Genomic DNA, 15,995 nt, shown 5'->3' with positions numbered 1-15,995 from the left:
GAGTCACGCTCTCATAGACAGCTTGAATTTGGCTTAACTTATAAAACAATTAGTCACTAACAAACTAGTAGCCTGCGAATACAGCCGCCTTTCATAGCTCCATGCCGCTTTGATGTTTCGCGCCAAACCGGCCAGGAGCGATGAGAGGCGGTTGTATTCGCAGGCTATGTTGCGCCGATTGCGCAACATTACTCAATCCTGTTATCATCCTCCTCATCATCATCCTCCTCCTCATCATCATCATCATCATCATCATCATTTTAACTTGAAGAAAATTACCTTCTTTCATGTTTATCACATTTGTTAAATTTAAGGGGGAAGTATCGCGGGGATTTCATATAATTTGAAAAACTAAGGGCCTGTTTACATGATTCCGGAATGACTTTCATTCCGGAACGAGTTCATTCCATCCCCATACATTTCTCTGTATCTGTTTACATGATACCGAGACGAAAGTCAAGTCATTCCGGAATGAGTTCATTCCGGTTTTCATTCCGGAATGAAAGTTTCGTTCTGGGATGACATTTCATTCTGGTATCATGTAAACACAGAACGAATTTCGTTCCGAGGTGAACTCGCAACTTGTTGAACCGCATACGGACTCCACAGTTTGAATTTAGAGCGAAAAAACGTAATAGCATTTACTGTTTAGCCCAAAGAAGCAGCTCTATGGTCAAATTACTCGTCAAAACTGCAGATACGACCATAAATGTGCACAAAAACATGTTTGCGCGAAACATGCGCCACCTTGTTTTGATCTCGCGCGGAAATCGTGCACGTGAAAATGCCTTTGGTTGAACCGGTCGACTCTGTCATGTAAATGCAGAACGAATTTCATTTCGAAACGAGTTTCGTTCCGGAATGAAAGTCATTCCGGAATCATGTAAACAGGCCCTAAGAATTATTTCATACAATGGCCCAGGTTTGCTGCAAATTACCACCCAGTGTATTTAAAGTGTCGACAAGTGTCTCTGGCCATTGATTGAAAAGGTCGAAATGAATTACAATTAGAAAAAGTCAGCCTGACTTTTTTACAGGTTCTCACATTTTTGTTTCCAAAATACGCTAGAGTGATTTTACTTTATAGTTAATTTGAAATAGTGGTTACTAATTAGTATAAAACAAACGATTGGTAAAAAAACAAACGAACTACTAACTAAAGCGGAATAATAAGAACTAATACGAAGTAGCAGTGTGTACTATCCCACTATCTATTTCACAGGTTAAGTAAAATCACTCTAGATACGATCATAATTTGTTCCTCTTTCAAGAACTTAGAAGATAATTATATATGTCGGTATCTTCCTCTTGGTGTTCAAGAATTATTTTCTAAACAAGGAGAGGTATTGTAGCACAGATTCGACGATAAACAATCAAAATCCCCGTGATACCTCCCCTTTAAATCGCTAAGCGACCGACAGGTCATTTGTGTTGAAAAAATCCACATAAAATGCATTTGTGTTATCGAACAAGAATCGTTTCTGCTAAAACAGGTACACTATGGCCGCAGGTTTCAACGAGCATAAATCATATCACTTGTAAAAATTGTTTTAGAAGATGTTTTACAATAGTCATTGTTCGGCTGTATTCTCTCCTTCGTCAAATTCATTAAAAATTTATCAAATTGTAAAGTGAAAAAATGATCCTTGTGAATTGCAATTAAAGAAATTGCAAAGAAAGAAACCAGAAAAAATCCCGATTCAACGAGATTCGAACCCGTGACCTCCCCGATACTGGTGTGATGCTCTACCAACTGATCATGAGCCACACAATCGGAGCGAGTCGACATTCAAAACGACCCATCGTTTATCTTGCTCCCCGCCGGGTGCAACGTCAAAACTAAGTAACGATGTATGACCCAACCGACATTCGCATATTAGAATATTCAAAAATGGCGTTGTCACTGTGGGAGTATATTTCGTTTGGAAATATTTTTCTTGCTGTCGTTTTCTTGCTGATTTTCAATCAACTGATTGAGTTGTATCAGTTTAGGAACATGCCGCCGGGACCTCGCCTGACAAGTTTACCATTTATAGGAAATCTGTTGAGCTTTGATTCCACGGCTCCTGGAGACAGTTTTCTTGAGGCCACTGCAAGGTTTGTTTACAGACTCGTATTTTGAATATTGTTGGCATGGTTCTTGTAAGAAGTTCGTACCGTCGTCGCTAGCGTATGCATGTCATAATGTTATGTGACTAATGTGAGTGTAAGTGAATTCCAGCCCTTCATAGCCGGTTTTTTGTGATCCTCAGTAAAATTTCGCAAACGACCTCTGTACGGCAATTTGGGATAACAACAACAGTGTCTTCGCTCTTCTAATTTGCCACACAAAGCCTAATTATTGATGACTATCATGTTGTCGATCAGATCGGATAAGTTCTAGCTTGTAAACTCAGACGAAACTTCAGTTCATGTACCTTCGACTTTAGAGCGATGGTCGATTTATTCTAGAGACGGACGATCCCTCTGGACGATCTTGCATTTTAATATAATTTTTAATTTGCATAATATAGTTTTTCGGATAATTCATCTGTGTATAAATACGGGCAAACAGATTGATCATCCGCCAACAAAAAACTTTCTGCGAAATTTGCCTGCCAAGACGAACTACGCAGATAGTTCGTCTGGATGAATGATTCATTTCTTTGTCCTTATATAATTATTTAACTGACACAGACGAATTATCATAAAAACTATAAAATGCTCTCCTAATTAAAATGCAAGGTCATCAAGACGGATCATCCGACTCTAGTATAAATCGAGCCACTTTGTTAGAACTTTCCGTAGTTCTCATCCCGATCGTTGCTATCGTAGCGGTCGTTTGCAAAAAACTGATCATGAGACGATCGTAGGCGATCGAAAGTTCTCATGTGATCGTTCCTATCGCCTGTTTATATGCATGAGCGAAGTCCTACGAAAAACAATCATTTAGTGCTAGATCCAACACAATGATAGCCTTCAATGAAAGAGCAAAACTCGTTTTACAGCGATAAAGGGAAATAGAAGGTAGAAGGATACATTATGGGCGATGCAAGCGATCGTGATCGCCCCAATCGCCGCAGACGTTAGCCACCGTCCGTGTTATGTTCTCATATAATAGCTCTGAACGCAAGAAAAAGTGACAGGGGCGATAGAAACGATAAGGCGATTATATAACCGGTCTTTAGCGAGCACGACTAGGCGTAATTTATGTATGGCACGCTAAGCGTGCCTCGTGGGCTGGGTGGGACCTCGTGCTAGTGAACTTGTCCTGGAATTGTTCGCTTGTACACTGTGTTCTTCAGTCGATGTTCTGAAATTAGACGTAGAAATTTTGTGGACTAGAAACCTCCCTCAACTCCTGATTGCGTACTTTATACTGTTTACAATTAACTTTATGAGTACAGTGTAACTAAAAATTTTTGGATTTGCTATTCCTATTGACAGGGAAAACAAAATCCTATAGTTGTCTTCAACTAGAGTTAGCATAATTTAACCTTCGCAGTTTTTATTCTTTTTATGGTTGCCATTTTTAGAATATACTTAGGGTGAATCACACAAGAAGTGAAGTTACGACTAATATGTACGGCGTTAAATGTCATACCTTGTATTCGAGATTTAGTCACTCGCGTCAAGGGAACATGCATCTTGCTCGCGTACTTGCGATGTACGTGCGAAGAGTCCATAATCCAAAAAAAATATTATAGCACCCTCAATGGATACTTATTTTTTGTTTGTTCTTATTTCATCGCAAAGCCTGAGAAAGAAGTATGGTTCAGTGTATTCAATGAAAGTTGGCGGTTTCAAACTTGTTATTGCTGAAGATGCTGACTCTGTAAAGGAAGTGTTGGTGAAGAAATCTGCAGATTATGCTGGAAGACCTCCATTCCACAGCTTTGTTCTGTCTACACTTGGTATGTCTTGCATGCGACAGCGGCTCGAAAACTAAGAAAAATGTAGACCAATTAATGTAAAATTAATGTAAAACACGAACTTTTTGAATACTCTCTCGCCTTTCTTGCCTTAAGAAAAACAATCATAATAATGATGGTGACGATGATGGGTGGGGGGGGGGGGGGTAGGAGAAGGAGGAGGAGGAGGAGGGGTAATTTCTTTAATTGTACATGTTCCTCATGTAGTTGTGCTGTCTTATCTTGAAAGGTTTACGCATAGGACGTGGATATATTTATTTTTATTGGGATCTTCAAACTATTTTTTTTTTAAGTTAAAGTATTGATATTTTAGTGACCCGCAGTTAAGTTGGTTTTCACTGCTATTAAATATAAAAGCCAAAATTCATTTATTAGTTGGTTGGTTCGTTCGTAAGCTCGCTAGTTCACTCGTTGGTTTCTTGGTTTGTAGGTTGCTTGCTTTTTTTGCTTGTTCCCTCGTTGATTAGTTCCTTTGTTGCTTAGTTGGATTGTTGGTTTCTTGCTTTGTTACTGATTCGAACCGATTTATGCAGAATAAAATACAAATCTTTAGGCTTATCCTGGATGAGATGTATCGTTCCGTGAACAGCCGGACCCTGATCGAGTCTAGTCTAGTCGTGTCTAGTCTAACTTTTACATTCTTATATTTAAGGTGGAAAGGATATTGCAGCAGGAAACTATGGTCCTGCCTGGAAATTTCACCGAAAGCTGTTTGTTACAGCTATACGGCAATATCTATCTGATCAGGAGCTGGTAGAAGAAAGGATCTCTGAACATGCAGAAAGGCTGATGCAGTATTTTGAGGACCAGAATGGAAAGGACTTTGACCCTGCACAGATTCTAATGGAAAGTGTTGCAAACGTGATCTGTCGAATCACATTTGGGAAGCACTTCGATTCGTCCCATCCGGATTTTAAAGAACTGTTGAGATTAAATAATGAGTCTTTAACAGACACTGACATAAGTGCTCAAGAGTTTGTTTTAGATTTTTTTCCAATAGCAAAATACTTCCCTTTCCAATGTTATCAATTAGAGCAGAAAATGGCTGACGATATTTTTGAAATTCTTCGTCGACTTTTAAAGGTACAGCAGCATGAATTTGACTCCACAGCGGCGATCGAGAGCCTAAGTGAAAGTCTCTTAAAAGAGAGGATTGCAGCTGAAAGTGAAGTGGGTGCAGAAGACAAAGCATCTATTCTGTCAGATGACTACATCATCAACACCTTGGAAGACATGTTCGCTGCTGGTTATGAGACAACCAGTACTACTCTGCGTTGGGCCATTGCTTATCTGGTTCACTATCCCGAATGCCAAACAGAGGTACAGAGCCAGCTTGATGAAGTGGTTGGAAGGGAACGAATGCCAGGGCTGGATGATCGTCCGAATCTTCCGCTCGTCCAAGCCACGATAATGGAAGCACTACGACTGGGAAATGTTGCTGAAGCCGCCATTCCCCATTACACCCTTAAAGACACTTCGTTAGCTGGGTACCGCGTTCCCAAGGATACAGTAGTGCTGGTCAATTTGATGAATGTCCATCTGGATCCAAGCTGCTGGGAGAATCCAAACTCCTTTAACCCTCGCCGCCACATTGATGCTGATGGCCAGCTTATTACCAACTCTGGTAACTTTCTGCCCTTCTCGGCAGGACGCCGGGTTTGTGCTGGTGAAGCACTGGCAAAGGTCAGAACAAACCGTCATTCTGTATACTTCTTGTTAGTGGACTTACCCCAACAATAAGTTACAAAAATAAATTCCTTACACTAGAGATCGTAGACCTGTTGTGGCTCGTCACGGCTGTAACCTAAACCCGCTTGTTTCTGTTGCAAAAAGCGACTATCTTGGATATCGCTACGCCTTTCATCCCCTCCCGCCACCGGATGCGAATGTCGTTAATTGCAGGTTCTCCCCAACAGTAACTAAAACCAGGTATCGGAAGACTTTACTGGTACCCATTTAACGGGAAGATGCCCTTATGGGAACTGCATGAGATAGGGTCTTGGCTTTGAGTGCGTTTAGTGCCCTTGTGCTTTGTGACAAACCAAGAAACTTCACTCTTGAACTGTAGCTCTCTCCTACCAGGTCTATAAAGAAAATGAGTATGTAGACTACGAGCAGTCCCTATTTTTTCGCAGAGTCCGTCGAGCTTGAAGCGAAATTTTTTTTCAAAGAGTTCGACGGACTCTGCGAAAAAATAGGGACTGCTCGTAGTCTAATGAGTATGTAAGGCAGTTAATGCTTGGTAGTTGCTCTATGCATTGTTATTTCTTTGGGATAAATATTGTCAACATACCAATCAGACATTTATGTCTACGTTCAAGTTCACGGTGTTAACATCTAACATTCCTTCCGTCAATTTAAACCTGAGCATCTTATTAGAACAGCTTCTTTAAAATTGTACAGTACATTGCTTAGAACTTAACGAAAAACAGTTCAAAATTGGTAGCATTGAGGAAGTTTAAGCTCTGATCTCCTCGTGCACAGAGTATGTCTCTCACATTTTTTTGTATTTTATTCTCTCTTTGAAGGTGGAGCTGTTCTTTTTCTTGTCCTGGATGCTGCACAAGTTCACATTTCTGCCGTCGGAGAATGGCACTCTACCGGATCTCAGTGGTGTATCTGGCGTCACTCGGTTTCCATCTCCTTACCAAATTAGAGTTGTTAAACGTCACTAATTAACGTCGTTACAACAAGAAAATACCCGCACGTGCATTTAGATGAAACTCTACGTTTTGTACTGAAATATGTATTCTCGATTAGCTTTTTATGTTATCTAGAATCTGGTATTCAACTTAAAAACCAGTGCTATGGGTTAGCTATGGACCGCAGAATTCAAAGTCGATAAATTTGTTAGTGTTTATTAGTACAGCCTTTAAGCCCAATGACCTTGACGGCTAGTAACTTCCTAGCATTCTGTCAGGTTAATCCAACAAACACGGAACCCATTTATACTCCTGGCCCCAGTTGTTCAAAGGGCGGATAACGCTACCCAACAGATAAATCACTACTCAGTAGGTAAGTCTTAACAAAACATAGTATCGTATCCACTGGATAGTGATTTAGCGTTAACTAACTTTTGAACAATCAGGGCCTGGGTGGAGAGTGGCACTTTAAAAGTCCTGCCAAGAACACAACACAATGGCCCTGACCAGGGCTTGGAATCGAACCGTTAGATTCGGATCCAATGTAAAAATATAGCAAACGAAAGCAAAACTGTCTAAATAGGCACTGATAATTACGTAGAAAAGTTTCTAATTTTATTTGTTGGAGAATAAATTAAAAAAAATCGTGCTTCAAGTTTCATTGGATTCCCAAACACTTCAAAACAATCATCCTTTTTCTCGTGTTTGAAAACCCAATGAAATACTCGCCCTCGTGTTTACAAAAAGTACTTTAATATTTAGCGGCTTTACGCTATATAACTAACTAACTTTTAAATTATTTGTAGTCAACTCCGTTTAATTGGAGAGGCCGAATCACGCACAAGCTTTATGAGCTTTTTTCTTCGGTTCCCCCCACCGCTTTTTCTATGTAACTTATAATTATAGAATAGTATTTTTGCATCATGTTTTGTAATTCGTGTGGCAAAAAATTAAAAAAAATAAATAAATTAATGATAAAAAGAATATTGGATATTCACAGATAACAACAGAGAATGTTATTTCAGCTCTACAATAATAAACTGACTACAAGCCAAAGTGGCTTATCAATAATGAATCATTTTGGCTACGGTAGCCACCAATCAATAATTTGTAAGTATTAATATTATTACCATTTCAATCAACGGTGGCATTTCTGCCTAGCTTTCCTAGGTTCCGGCATATCCAATCGAACAAAATCGAACCAAAAATCATTCGAACCCAATCGAACACCAATCGTTCGATTGGGTTCGGTAATCGAACAAAATCGAACATCTATTTTGATGTGAGTTCGATTTTCGAACCAATCAAACCAATCAAACCAATCGAACACAATCGAACACGGAAGGGTTCAGAATGGTCTTTGCGAGCATTTGCGAGCATGCGAGCAGAGCGTCTTTCTTTGCGAGCACGAGCATTGACAAAAGTTAGCCTTGTGAGCAACGAGCACTTTTTAAAAAGCTACCTCCAATAAAAAACCGAGCGTGTGAACACTTGTAAAAATATGCGAGCACGAGCAAACGAGCACCCACTAAAATTTTGCGAGCATTCCGAGCAGAAGCATAACTTTGCGCTGAGCACTGCAAAATTTTGGTGAACCATTCATGACCCCTCGATTGGATACGCTTGGTAGGTTACGCTTTTATTATGCTTTTTTGTGCCATTCGCATGAATTTCCTACATTCTCTTTTCATTCCGTCCAAGTTTATTAACACAAGCATGAATTTCTTTCGTAAAACATCGTGTTGAAATCACATAAACTATATCGAATTCAGAGATGTTCCAAAGCTGCCTTGTAGTGTAAATGTACGCAGTTACAATCTACGAATGACACACGGGTTCCTCTGTCGACAGTGTATGGAGAGACATGCTAATGAAAAAAATTATATATTAAAAGCCTTTTTTGTTGTGTTTAGAAACAAAACGATCAACGATTTATGTGTTTTGCTTTGTCAATCACTTACGCAGCCTTTTGTTGTTTCAGTATGACTTATCTCGTGACACTGCTTGACGTCAAATATAGATTTGCATTTTGCATCAAAGATGGCGTTGTCATTGTGGGAGTATTTTTCGTTTGGAAATATTTTCCTTGCTATCGTTGTCTTGCTGATTCTCAATCAACTGATTGAGCTGTATCAGTTTAGGAACATGCCGCCGGGACCTCGCCTGACAAGTTTGCCGTTTATCGGGAATTTGTTGAGCTTTGATTCTGGACAAAGCCTTCGCGAATCCACAGCAAGGTTTGTTTACAAGGGGTTTCTTTGATAAGAATCACGAAATTAGCATCCGCTTATTCCTCGACAACACGTCATGCTATGAAAAATATACATCTTTTCCATTAACCATTATGCAATTAGATTTCTAAGTGAAAGAAACTATGATTCGCCGCGCAAAAGTCAACATAAACGGACATAACCAGTGCTTTAAATACTTTATACAATTCGTATGCGACTCTATTCTAGGCTTTTCTTTCGTTTAGACTGTAGCAATTTTAAAACATATCGGCATAAGAGTTAAAGTACGGTTTACTAGAGAGCCGCTATAGTAAACTTTTGCTTAGGATCGGACACAAGCTTTACGGACTCCTCGGATTTCCTAAACATTAGCGTGTGAGCACGCTAACCTCTGGGACCCTTTGCATCACACGTGCGGGCGGCGAAACCAGGGGTTGCTCGCGCTTATAACCGACACGAACGGCCGCTTTGGCCATCTTGATTTCTAAATCTATATTAATTTTTACTTTTCCCTTGAAAATTATTTTTTCGACCGGATAGATTTTTGTGTGTTCTTTTGTTGACCATCAGCGAAATATATTTGCTGTTTATTTGCATAAGTCTGCTTGCATACATAAGTGCGTAACTCGTCACGCAAAGCTTCTTTTGCTCTGCGAGACAACTTCTGCTGTATGATGGCGAGATAGAACCTCTGCTTGGACTTTTTCGTGTTTCCAGAGCAATATGAGAAGTAAACACGGAAACTTTTCGAATTCTCGCTATTACTACAATTCATTTGGTCTCGAATACCCTGGGTGCCAGGGGGTTTGTTTTTTTTCTTTTTTGCGGCTAGGCTATCACGGTGAGCGGCAAAGCCTGACACCCAGGGTACGTCTCAGAAGCACATTTTTGGGTTTTTACTCACCCCTAGAGCAGGCACATCATCTTCATTATCTGGGTCAGTTAATTAAACCCATGAGATGACTATCAAAAAGTAGTCAACTAAATCATTATTATTAATTAAAACCTTAGTTTATTACGTGCAACTGTCAGTGGTGAAGCTACATTTGAAATTGACAAAAAAGGGACTTCATTGTAGTTTGTTGTACCTTCCTTACAAAACAGAAAGCGATTGTAAAAAAATGGATAATGGCAAACAATTGGATACTAACACAAAACTGGCAGTGCAAAGCATCCATTTGACATTTAATTGGCATCTCTATGTAGGTCTTGTAGAAAAGAAATTTCCTATGAGATCAGTAAAAAAAGCTGTGGACAATATTTCACTTATATACTTTCTGTTTCCTTTTTATGTTATGTTTACCACAAAGCTTGAGAAATAAGTATGGTACAGTATATTCCATGAAGGTTGGCAGTTTTAAAATTGTTTTCGCGGATGACGCTGCATCTGTAAAGGAAGTACTGATAAAGAAATCTGCTGATTATGCTGGAAGACCTCCATTTCACACTTTCCTGATGACAACGCTTGGTATGTGTATACAATTTTAGTAACACTATTAAAGAAGTCATATACCAAACACGAGAGACAGTGTTTCATCGGGATATCCAAACACCAAGAAGAGAGTTGAAAATACGACGCACAGCAGAGTTTTTTGACGAAATTCGAGGTGTTTGGATAAGCCGATGAAACACTGTCATGAGTGTTTGATATTTAATTAATCGAAATAAAATAGTAAATATCTTTGGTAATTAAGACCGGTGTCAAAACCATCTTCACGGTTATGGTTTTCTTTGTTTTAACCTGATGAATTATTAATAAGTTTGAGAAGTAAAGAAATAATACAACGCCTGTAGTAATAAATGTTAAGTCATTCTAAATCAATCAAGATTACAAATTATGTCCTTTTCTAAGAATAGGCGTCTTTAACTGTTTTATAAACTTATTATTTTATTGGACGTGAACCGGCTCCACCGTAAAGGGGCTGCTTTAGGGCCGTACACGTTTAAGTTATAAGATGGTGCAACCATTTTGCCAACGAACGGGGATTGCGACTGGGAACAAGTACTATGTTCCTCATTGTTCGTGAGTTTATATATTTACATTGTACTGTCACTTCTTTATAGTTTTCAATTTGCCGGAATTGCTAAAATGTGTCTAGTGAAATAAGAAATGGCAATCTTTTAATTCTTCGTGTATAAAGTGTTTTCATTGTCAATGGTTTGTGCATTTTTGGCGTATCGGCAAAGTGGAAACTGGAGGACAAGAACGGAGAAAAAACTTGATGTATGAAGAAAATTGTCCCTGAAAAGTTACAAAGCTTCAAAAATATAATTAACACTAATACTGGATTAGCTTTATCGTTCCTTGAACAGCCGGTCCCTGATCGAGTCTTGTCTAGTCGCGTTGCTTAAAGGATGTCTAACTTTGACACTATTGTATTTTTAAAAGGTGGGAAGGATATTGCAGCAGCAAATTATGGTCCAGCCTGGAAATTTCACCGAAAGCTGTTTGTGACAGCTATACGGCAATATCTATCCGATCAGGAGCTGGTGGATGAAAGGATCTCTGAACAGGCGAAAAGGCTGATACAGTATTTCGAAGACCAGAGTGGAAAGGATTTTGACCCTGCACAGATTCTAATGGAAAGTGTTGCAAACGTGATCTGTCGAATCACATTTGGGAAGCACTTTGATTCGTCCCATCCAGATTTTAAAGAACTTTTGCGGTTGAATAATGAAGGTTTCTCAGACGCTGACGTCAATAATCAAGCCTTTGTGCTAGATTTCTTCCCAATAGCAAAACACTTTCCATTTCGTTCTTATCAGTCATTTCAGAAAATAACTGACCGAACGTTTGAAATTCTTCGCCATCAGTTAAAGGTACAGGAACAAGTGTTCGACCCTACAGCGGAGATCGAGAGCCTCACTGGAAGTCTCCTTAAAGAGAGGATTGCAGCTGAAAATGAAGTGGGTGCAGAAGACAAAGCATCCATCCTGTCAGATGACTACATCATCAACACCTTGGAAGACATGTTCAGCGCTGGCTATGAGACCACCAGTACTACTCTGCGTTGGGCCATTGCATATCTGGTTCACTATCCCGAATGCCAAAAAGAGGTACAGAGCCAGCTTGATGAAGTGGTTGGAAGGGAACGAATGCCTGGGTTGGACGATCGTCCAAATCTTCCGCTCGTTCAGGCCACAATAATGGAAGCACTACGACTGGGAAATGTTGGTGAGAGCGCTCTTCCCCATTACACTCTGAAGGACACCTCACTAGCTGGGTACCGTGTTCCCAAGGATACAGTAGTGATGCCCAATTTGATGAATGTCCATCTGGATCCAAGCTGCTGGGAGAATCCAAACTCGTTCAACCCTCGCCGCCACATTAATGCTGATGGCCAGCTCATTACCAACTCTGGTAACTATCTGCCCTTCTCAGCAGGACGTCGGGTTTGTGCCGGTGAGGCACTGGCAAAGGTAAGACGTAAAAAAATAACTCACAGTTGAATTGTCGCAATGTGAATGCGAGTTTAAAGACGGCCTGTGTCCTGTGTCAGTTTGGATTCTTAGACAGTAAACTCACACTGTGCCATTCTCGTCCTGCAGTTTATAGAATTAAGGACTATGGCAGGGGCAATGACTTTAGGATAAAGAAGGGTTTGTCAGGGGTTGCCTACCATTTACATGAACCATGTGGTTGGAAATGTTCCTTGTAAGCGTCTAATGATCTAACTAGGCTTTAGGGGAGTTGGAAAAGGTACAAATTATGCCCACACTACCCCAACAAGTAGCAAACTTTTCAAACGGGAAACGCCAATTGAAAAGCATTCAAACTGGCGCTTTTGTTTTATTGTTGTTTTATTGTGTGTGTTTGCACGAATCAAGTTTAAATGTTCATGTATTTGATTTTCTTTTTTTAGGTTGAGCTGTTCTTTTTCTTGTCCTGGATGTTGCACAAGTTCACATTTTTGCCGTCGGAGGATGGCATCCTACCGGATCTCAAAGGTGTATCTGGTTTTACACGGTATCCAGCTCTTTACCAAATTAGAGTTGTAAAACGCCAGTAAATACATGTAAGTTGGACGGTGCGAAAACCCTATTCACTCTTGGAAAGTAGTATTTAGTACCTTACCGTATACTCTATTATAGGATGTTACCATTACCAGTTAAATATCTGTGATAGGTTAGCTGTGGAATGTACATTTGGGTATCATTGGTATATATTAGTTTCAAAGAATAAAATTAATGATAACAGATAGGTTTTTTACTAGGTCAAACATTCTTCGGTTTTGTTGAGATTGTGAGTGACCCCAGGGGGTGGGGGAGAGGGGATACTCGAGTTTTCAAGTGCAAGGATGATCGAAGGATTTTTTTGGGGATTGAAATTTTCGATTCCGGGATTTTTTTGGATAGGAAAATCTGGCAAGTATTTTTTTTTTTTGAGTGGCTTGAAAAACACCCCCAAGATTCATGATATTGCCTTGACCGCATAGTACTGCGAATAAAGTACAAACACTGAACGTGTTTCTAATGTTTTTCTTTGTGAAAAATTTCTTTCTTTTCTGAAAAATTTCTTTTAATTTCTTTCTGAAAAATTTAATGGGTCAGAAATTCGGCATGAAGTTTTTTTGGGGGTTGATTTTTGGTTCAGGGATTTTTTTGGGTTTTGTTGGAAGCCCTAGGAATTATTTTAGGTCTTGATTTTTGCCCGATCATCCCCGTCACTTGAAATTCCGAGTACCCCCTGTGTGAGTGACTAGCATTGCAGTATTGTAGTAGTTTGTTTATTTGTTTGTTTAATGTTTGTAGGCAATGCACTCAAGAAGGTCACACTAAATTATGTGGTTATCTGTCCGTGGTGTTCACATGGCTGTTTTGGTGTTAGAAAGCCCTTGAATCTGCCAACTTCTAGATGTTATTGAAAGAGTCTTGTTTTTAAAAAAGAATCTGGACAACTTAGATTTGCTGTTCTAAGAAATCCGGGACAAAATGCGGCCAAAAATAACCTAAAGACAAAGAAGCAAGACTTACTTGGCAATGGTCGTAAACGTTGGAATCTAAAATGTTTGCTCGTTTGTTTGTTTTGAGCTGAAAAGGAAAATGTTACCCTGTCTGTTATCAAGTTTGTCCCTTTCATAAAGTTGGTGGATAGATACAGTAGAGTAATAAACTTGTTTGTGGGCTAGATAGGAAACGTAAGGCTATCAGTATCCGTGCGATGGTCTCTAGTAATCAACTGTTATTTAGTACTTATGTAACATAAAAAAGCTAATATAGATTATAGATAAGGTCACCAGTACTATTATTTCCCCTGGGGGATATAAAAACAGGTGTGCCGTTTTAGGAAGTGTTATAAAGAAACAACAAGTGGTACAATAAAAGCAAAAGTTGTGAATGAGTAAATATTGGCGGACATAACTGTATGAAAATTAAGGTATAATTTTGGAAAGTTATTGTTGCTTTTTAAAGTTACAGTCTGATTCGTTTGCGTCATTTTATATAGCTGCTCACAACAGAAAGCTAGCTTCTTGTCTTGTTGTTAAAAGAGCTAGCTCGTTCTTTATATAAAGGGCAGACTAAGACTTTAAATCAGTAAGGGATATTAAGATAAAAACATTTTGTGAAATGAGAGTAATTAATCAAGCTGTTATTTTGTTGCGACAATAAATATTTCCTCTATTAGAAATTGAAAAAAGTCTGTTCCATTTTAAAGAGTCGGGAATGGTTGTCGAAAAAAAAGACTTAAGAGATCCTTCTTGGCGTGGCTCAAACTTTAATTTAATTCTCGGACATACACTCAGAAAACAGACAGACAAACAAGATCTATAAAATCGTCGCCTGTACTTGTATCGCTAATTTTGGGCGTGCAACCTAAAACGGATACATTGATGGCGTTCCTTTCTGACCACGCAAGGTGAAATCAAAATCCGTGCTAAATTTTTATAAAGTGTTTATTACCTCAGTTGCTTTTCTTGAATATCTTCTGGGTGCGTTTAATTTGATGAACTTTCCGTAAGTACACCGGTTCATTCTAGCATGGCATCGATCGTCCTAACATTGAAATTCAATGCGCGGGTATACAAACAAAGATTTGCGAACCAACCTTTCAAGGTTTCTTTACCGAACAAATTAAAGTATAAAGATGTTATTTGACAGCCTAGATCGGTCCGTATTATATAGGGAAAACTGTGGTCTCGGGCTTGAACACTCAAAACCTCAAGACCTCAGGAATAGTTTTCCCCTACAGTTCCGACCTCCTCCCGAAAACGGAATCAGGTGGAACTTTACATCTAAGCTTGATGATCTAGATTTTGCAGATGATGTGGCGCTTTTGTCTTCTACTAAACAGCATATGCAGAACAAGACTACTAAAATGAATGAGGAAGCAACACGGGTCGGGCTGAAAATCAACAAGGGAAAGACAAAAGTGATGAGGATTAACGGGAAGAGTAAGGAGAAAGTTGCAGTAGATGGGCAAGATATCGACGAAGTTGAGGAGTTTAATTATCTGGGAGCTATCATTTGTAAGGAGGGAGGAGGAATGAAAGATCTGAAAAACAGGCTGTCCAAGGCGAGAGGCACATTTGCCAGACTCAAAAGAATATGGAACTCAAAGAGCATCACGAAGAGGACCAAGCTTAGACTGTTTAAAACCTTAGTCGTACCGGTGCTACTGTATGGATGTGAGACATGGAAGATGAACATGGGAGATGACCAACGAATAGATGTGTTTCACAACAAATGCCTCAGGAGGATTCTCAAAATAAACTGGCAAGATCACGTTACCACTAGGGAGCTCCTTGAGAAGGCAGGGACGAGGTTGCTAAGTGAAGAGGTTAAGATGAGAAGATGGAGGATGATAGGGCATATCCTGCGACGAAACAGAAACAGCCATACCAACATAGCCCTATCATGGACACCTGAAGGAAAAAGGAGGAGAGGAAGTCATAAGACCACCTGGCGAAGAACAGTCAAGAGAGAGAGGAACAGTGCGGGATGGCGTACATGGGGTGAGGCAAGAGCTGCTGCAGCCAACAGAGAAAATTGGAAGCATTCTGTGGAGGCCTTATGTGCCACGAGGCACAAAAAAGCTAGGTAACAGGTAACAGTTCCGACCTCCCGGCCTTCAAAATAACATGCACATGTATTTACTTTTTTTATAATTTTACTGCTCTTGATTAGGTCTATTCAAAAATTGTATCCAACCAAGTTGCAATTTCACGGAATGAGCAATAGAGCTGTGAAAACAATACAGGGCATTTGCTTTG

General features: G+C 39.6%; 2 protein-coding genes across 3 annotated transcripts; both read left to right on the top strand.

Annotated features, from left to right (window-relative positions):
* The first annotated feature begins 1,891 nt into the window (after positions 1 to 1,891).
* Positions 1,892 to 7,183, top strand: LOC144665701 (steroid 17-alpha-hydroxylase/17,20 lyase-like). The gene is made up of 4 exons (XM_078526992.1): positions 1,892 to 2,097; positions 3,736 to 3,893; positions 4,564 to 5,594; positions 6,440 to 7,183. The coding sequence occupies exons 1-4, from the start codon at positions 1,892 to 1,894 to the stop codon at positions 6,584 to 6,586; spliced, it is 1,542 nt and encodes a 513-aa protein (XP_078383118.1). The 3' UTR covers positions 6,587 to 7,183.
* A 1,399-nt stretch (positions 7,184 to 8,582) lies between these two features.
* LOC144665704 (steroid 17-alpha-hydroxylase/17,20 lyase-like) lies at positions 8,583 to 14,383 on the top strand. Of its 2 annotated transcripts, XM_078526996.1 has the most exons (5): positions 8,583 to 8,790; positions 10,095 to 10,252; positions 11,174 to 12,204; positions 12,648 to 12,800; positions 13,537 to 14,383. In XM_078526996.1, exons 1-4 carry the CDS (start codon positions 8,594 to 8,596, stop codon positions 12,792 to 12,794), a joined length of 1,533 nt encoding a protein of 510 aa, XP_078383122.1. In that variant the 5' UTR covers positions 8,583 to 8,593; the 3' UTR covers positions 12,795 to 12,800; positions 13,537 to 14,383. The 2 variants fall into 2 exon arrangements, with proteins under 2 accessions (XP_078383122.1, XP_078383121.1); XM_078526995.1 differs by having other exon boundaries at positions 12,648 to 14,383.
* Positions 14,384 to 15,995: the final 1,612 nt, after the last annotated feature.

Source organism: Oculina patagonica, chromosome 9 (genome assembly GCF_052425735.1).
Source record: "Oculina patagonica isolate OP01 chromosome 9, crgOcupat, whole genome shotgun sequence".
NCBI classification, from domain to species: domain Eukaryota; kingdom Metazoa; phylum Cnidaria; class Anthozoa; order Scleractinia; family Oculinidae; genus Oculina; species Oculina patagonica.
Note: the sequence above shows the minus strand (reverse complement) of the source record. Positions and strands in the feature narration are given on the sequence as shown.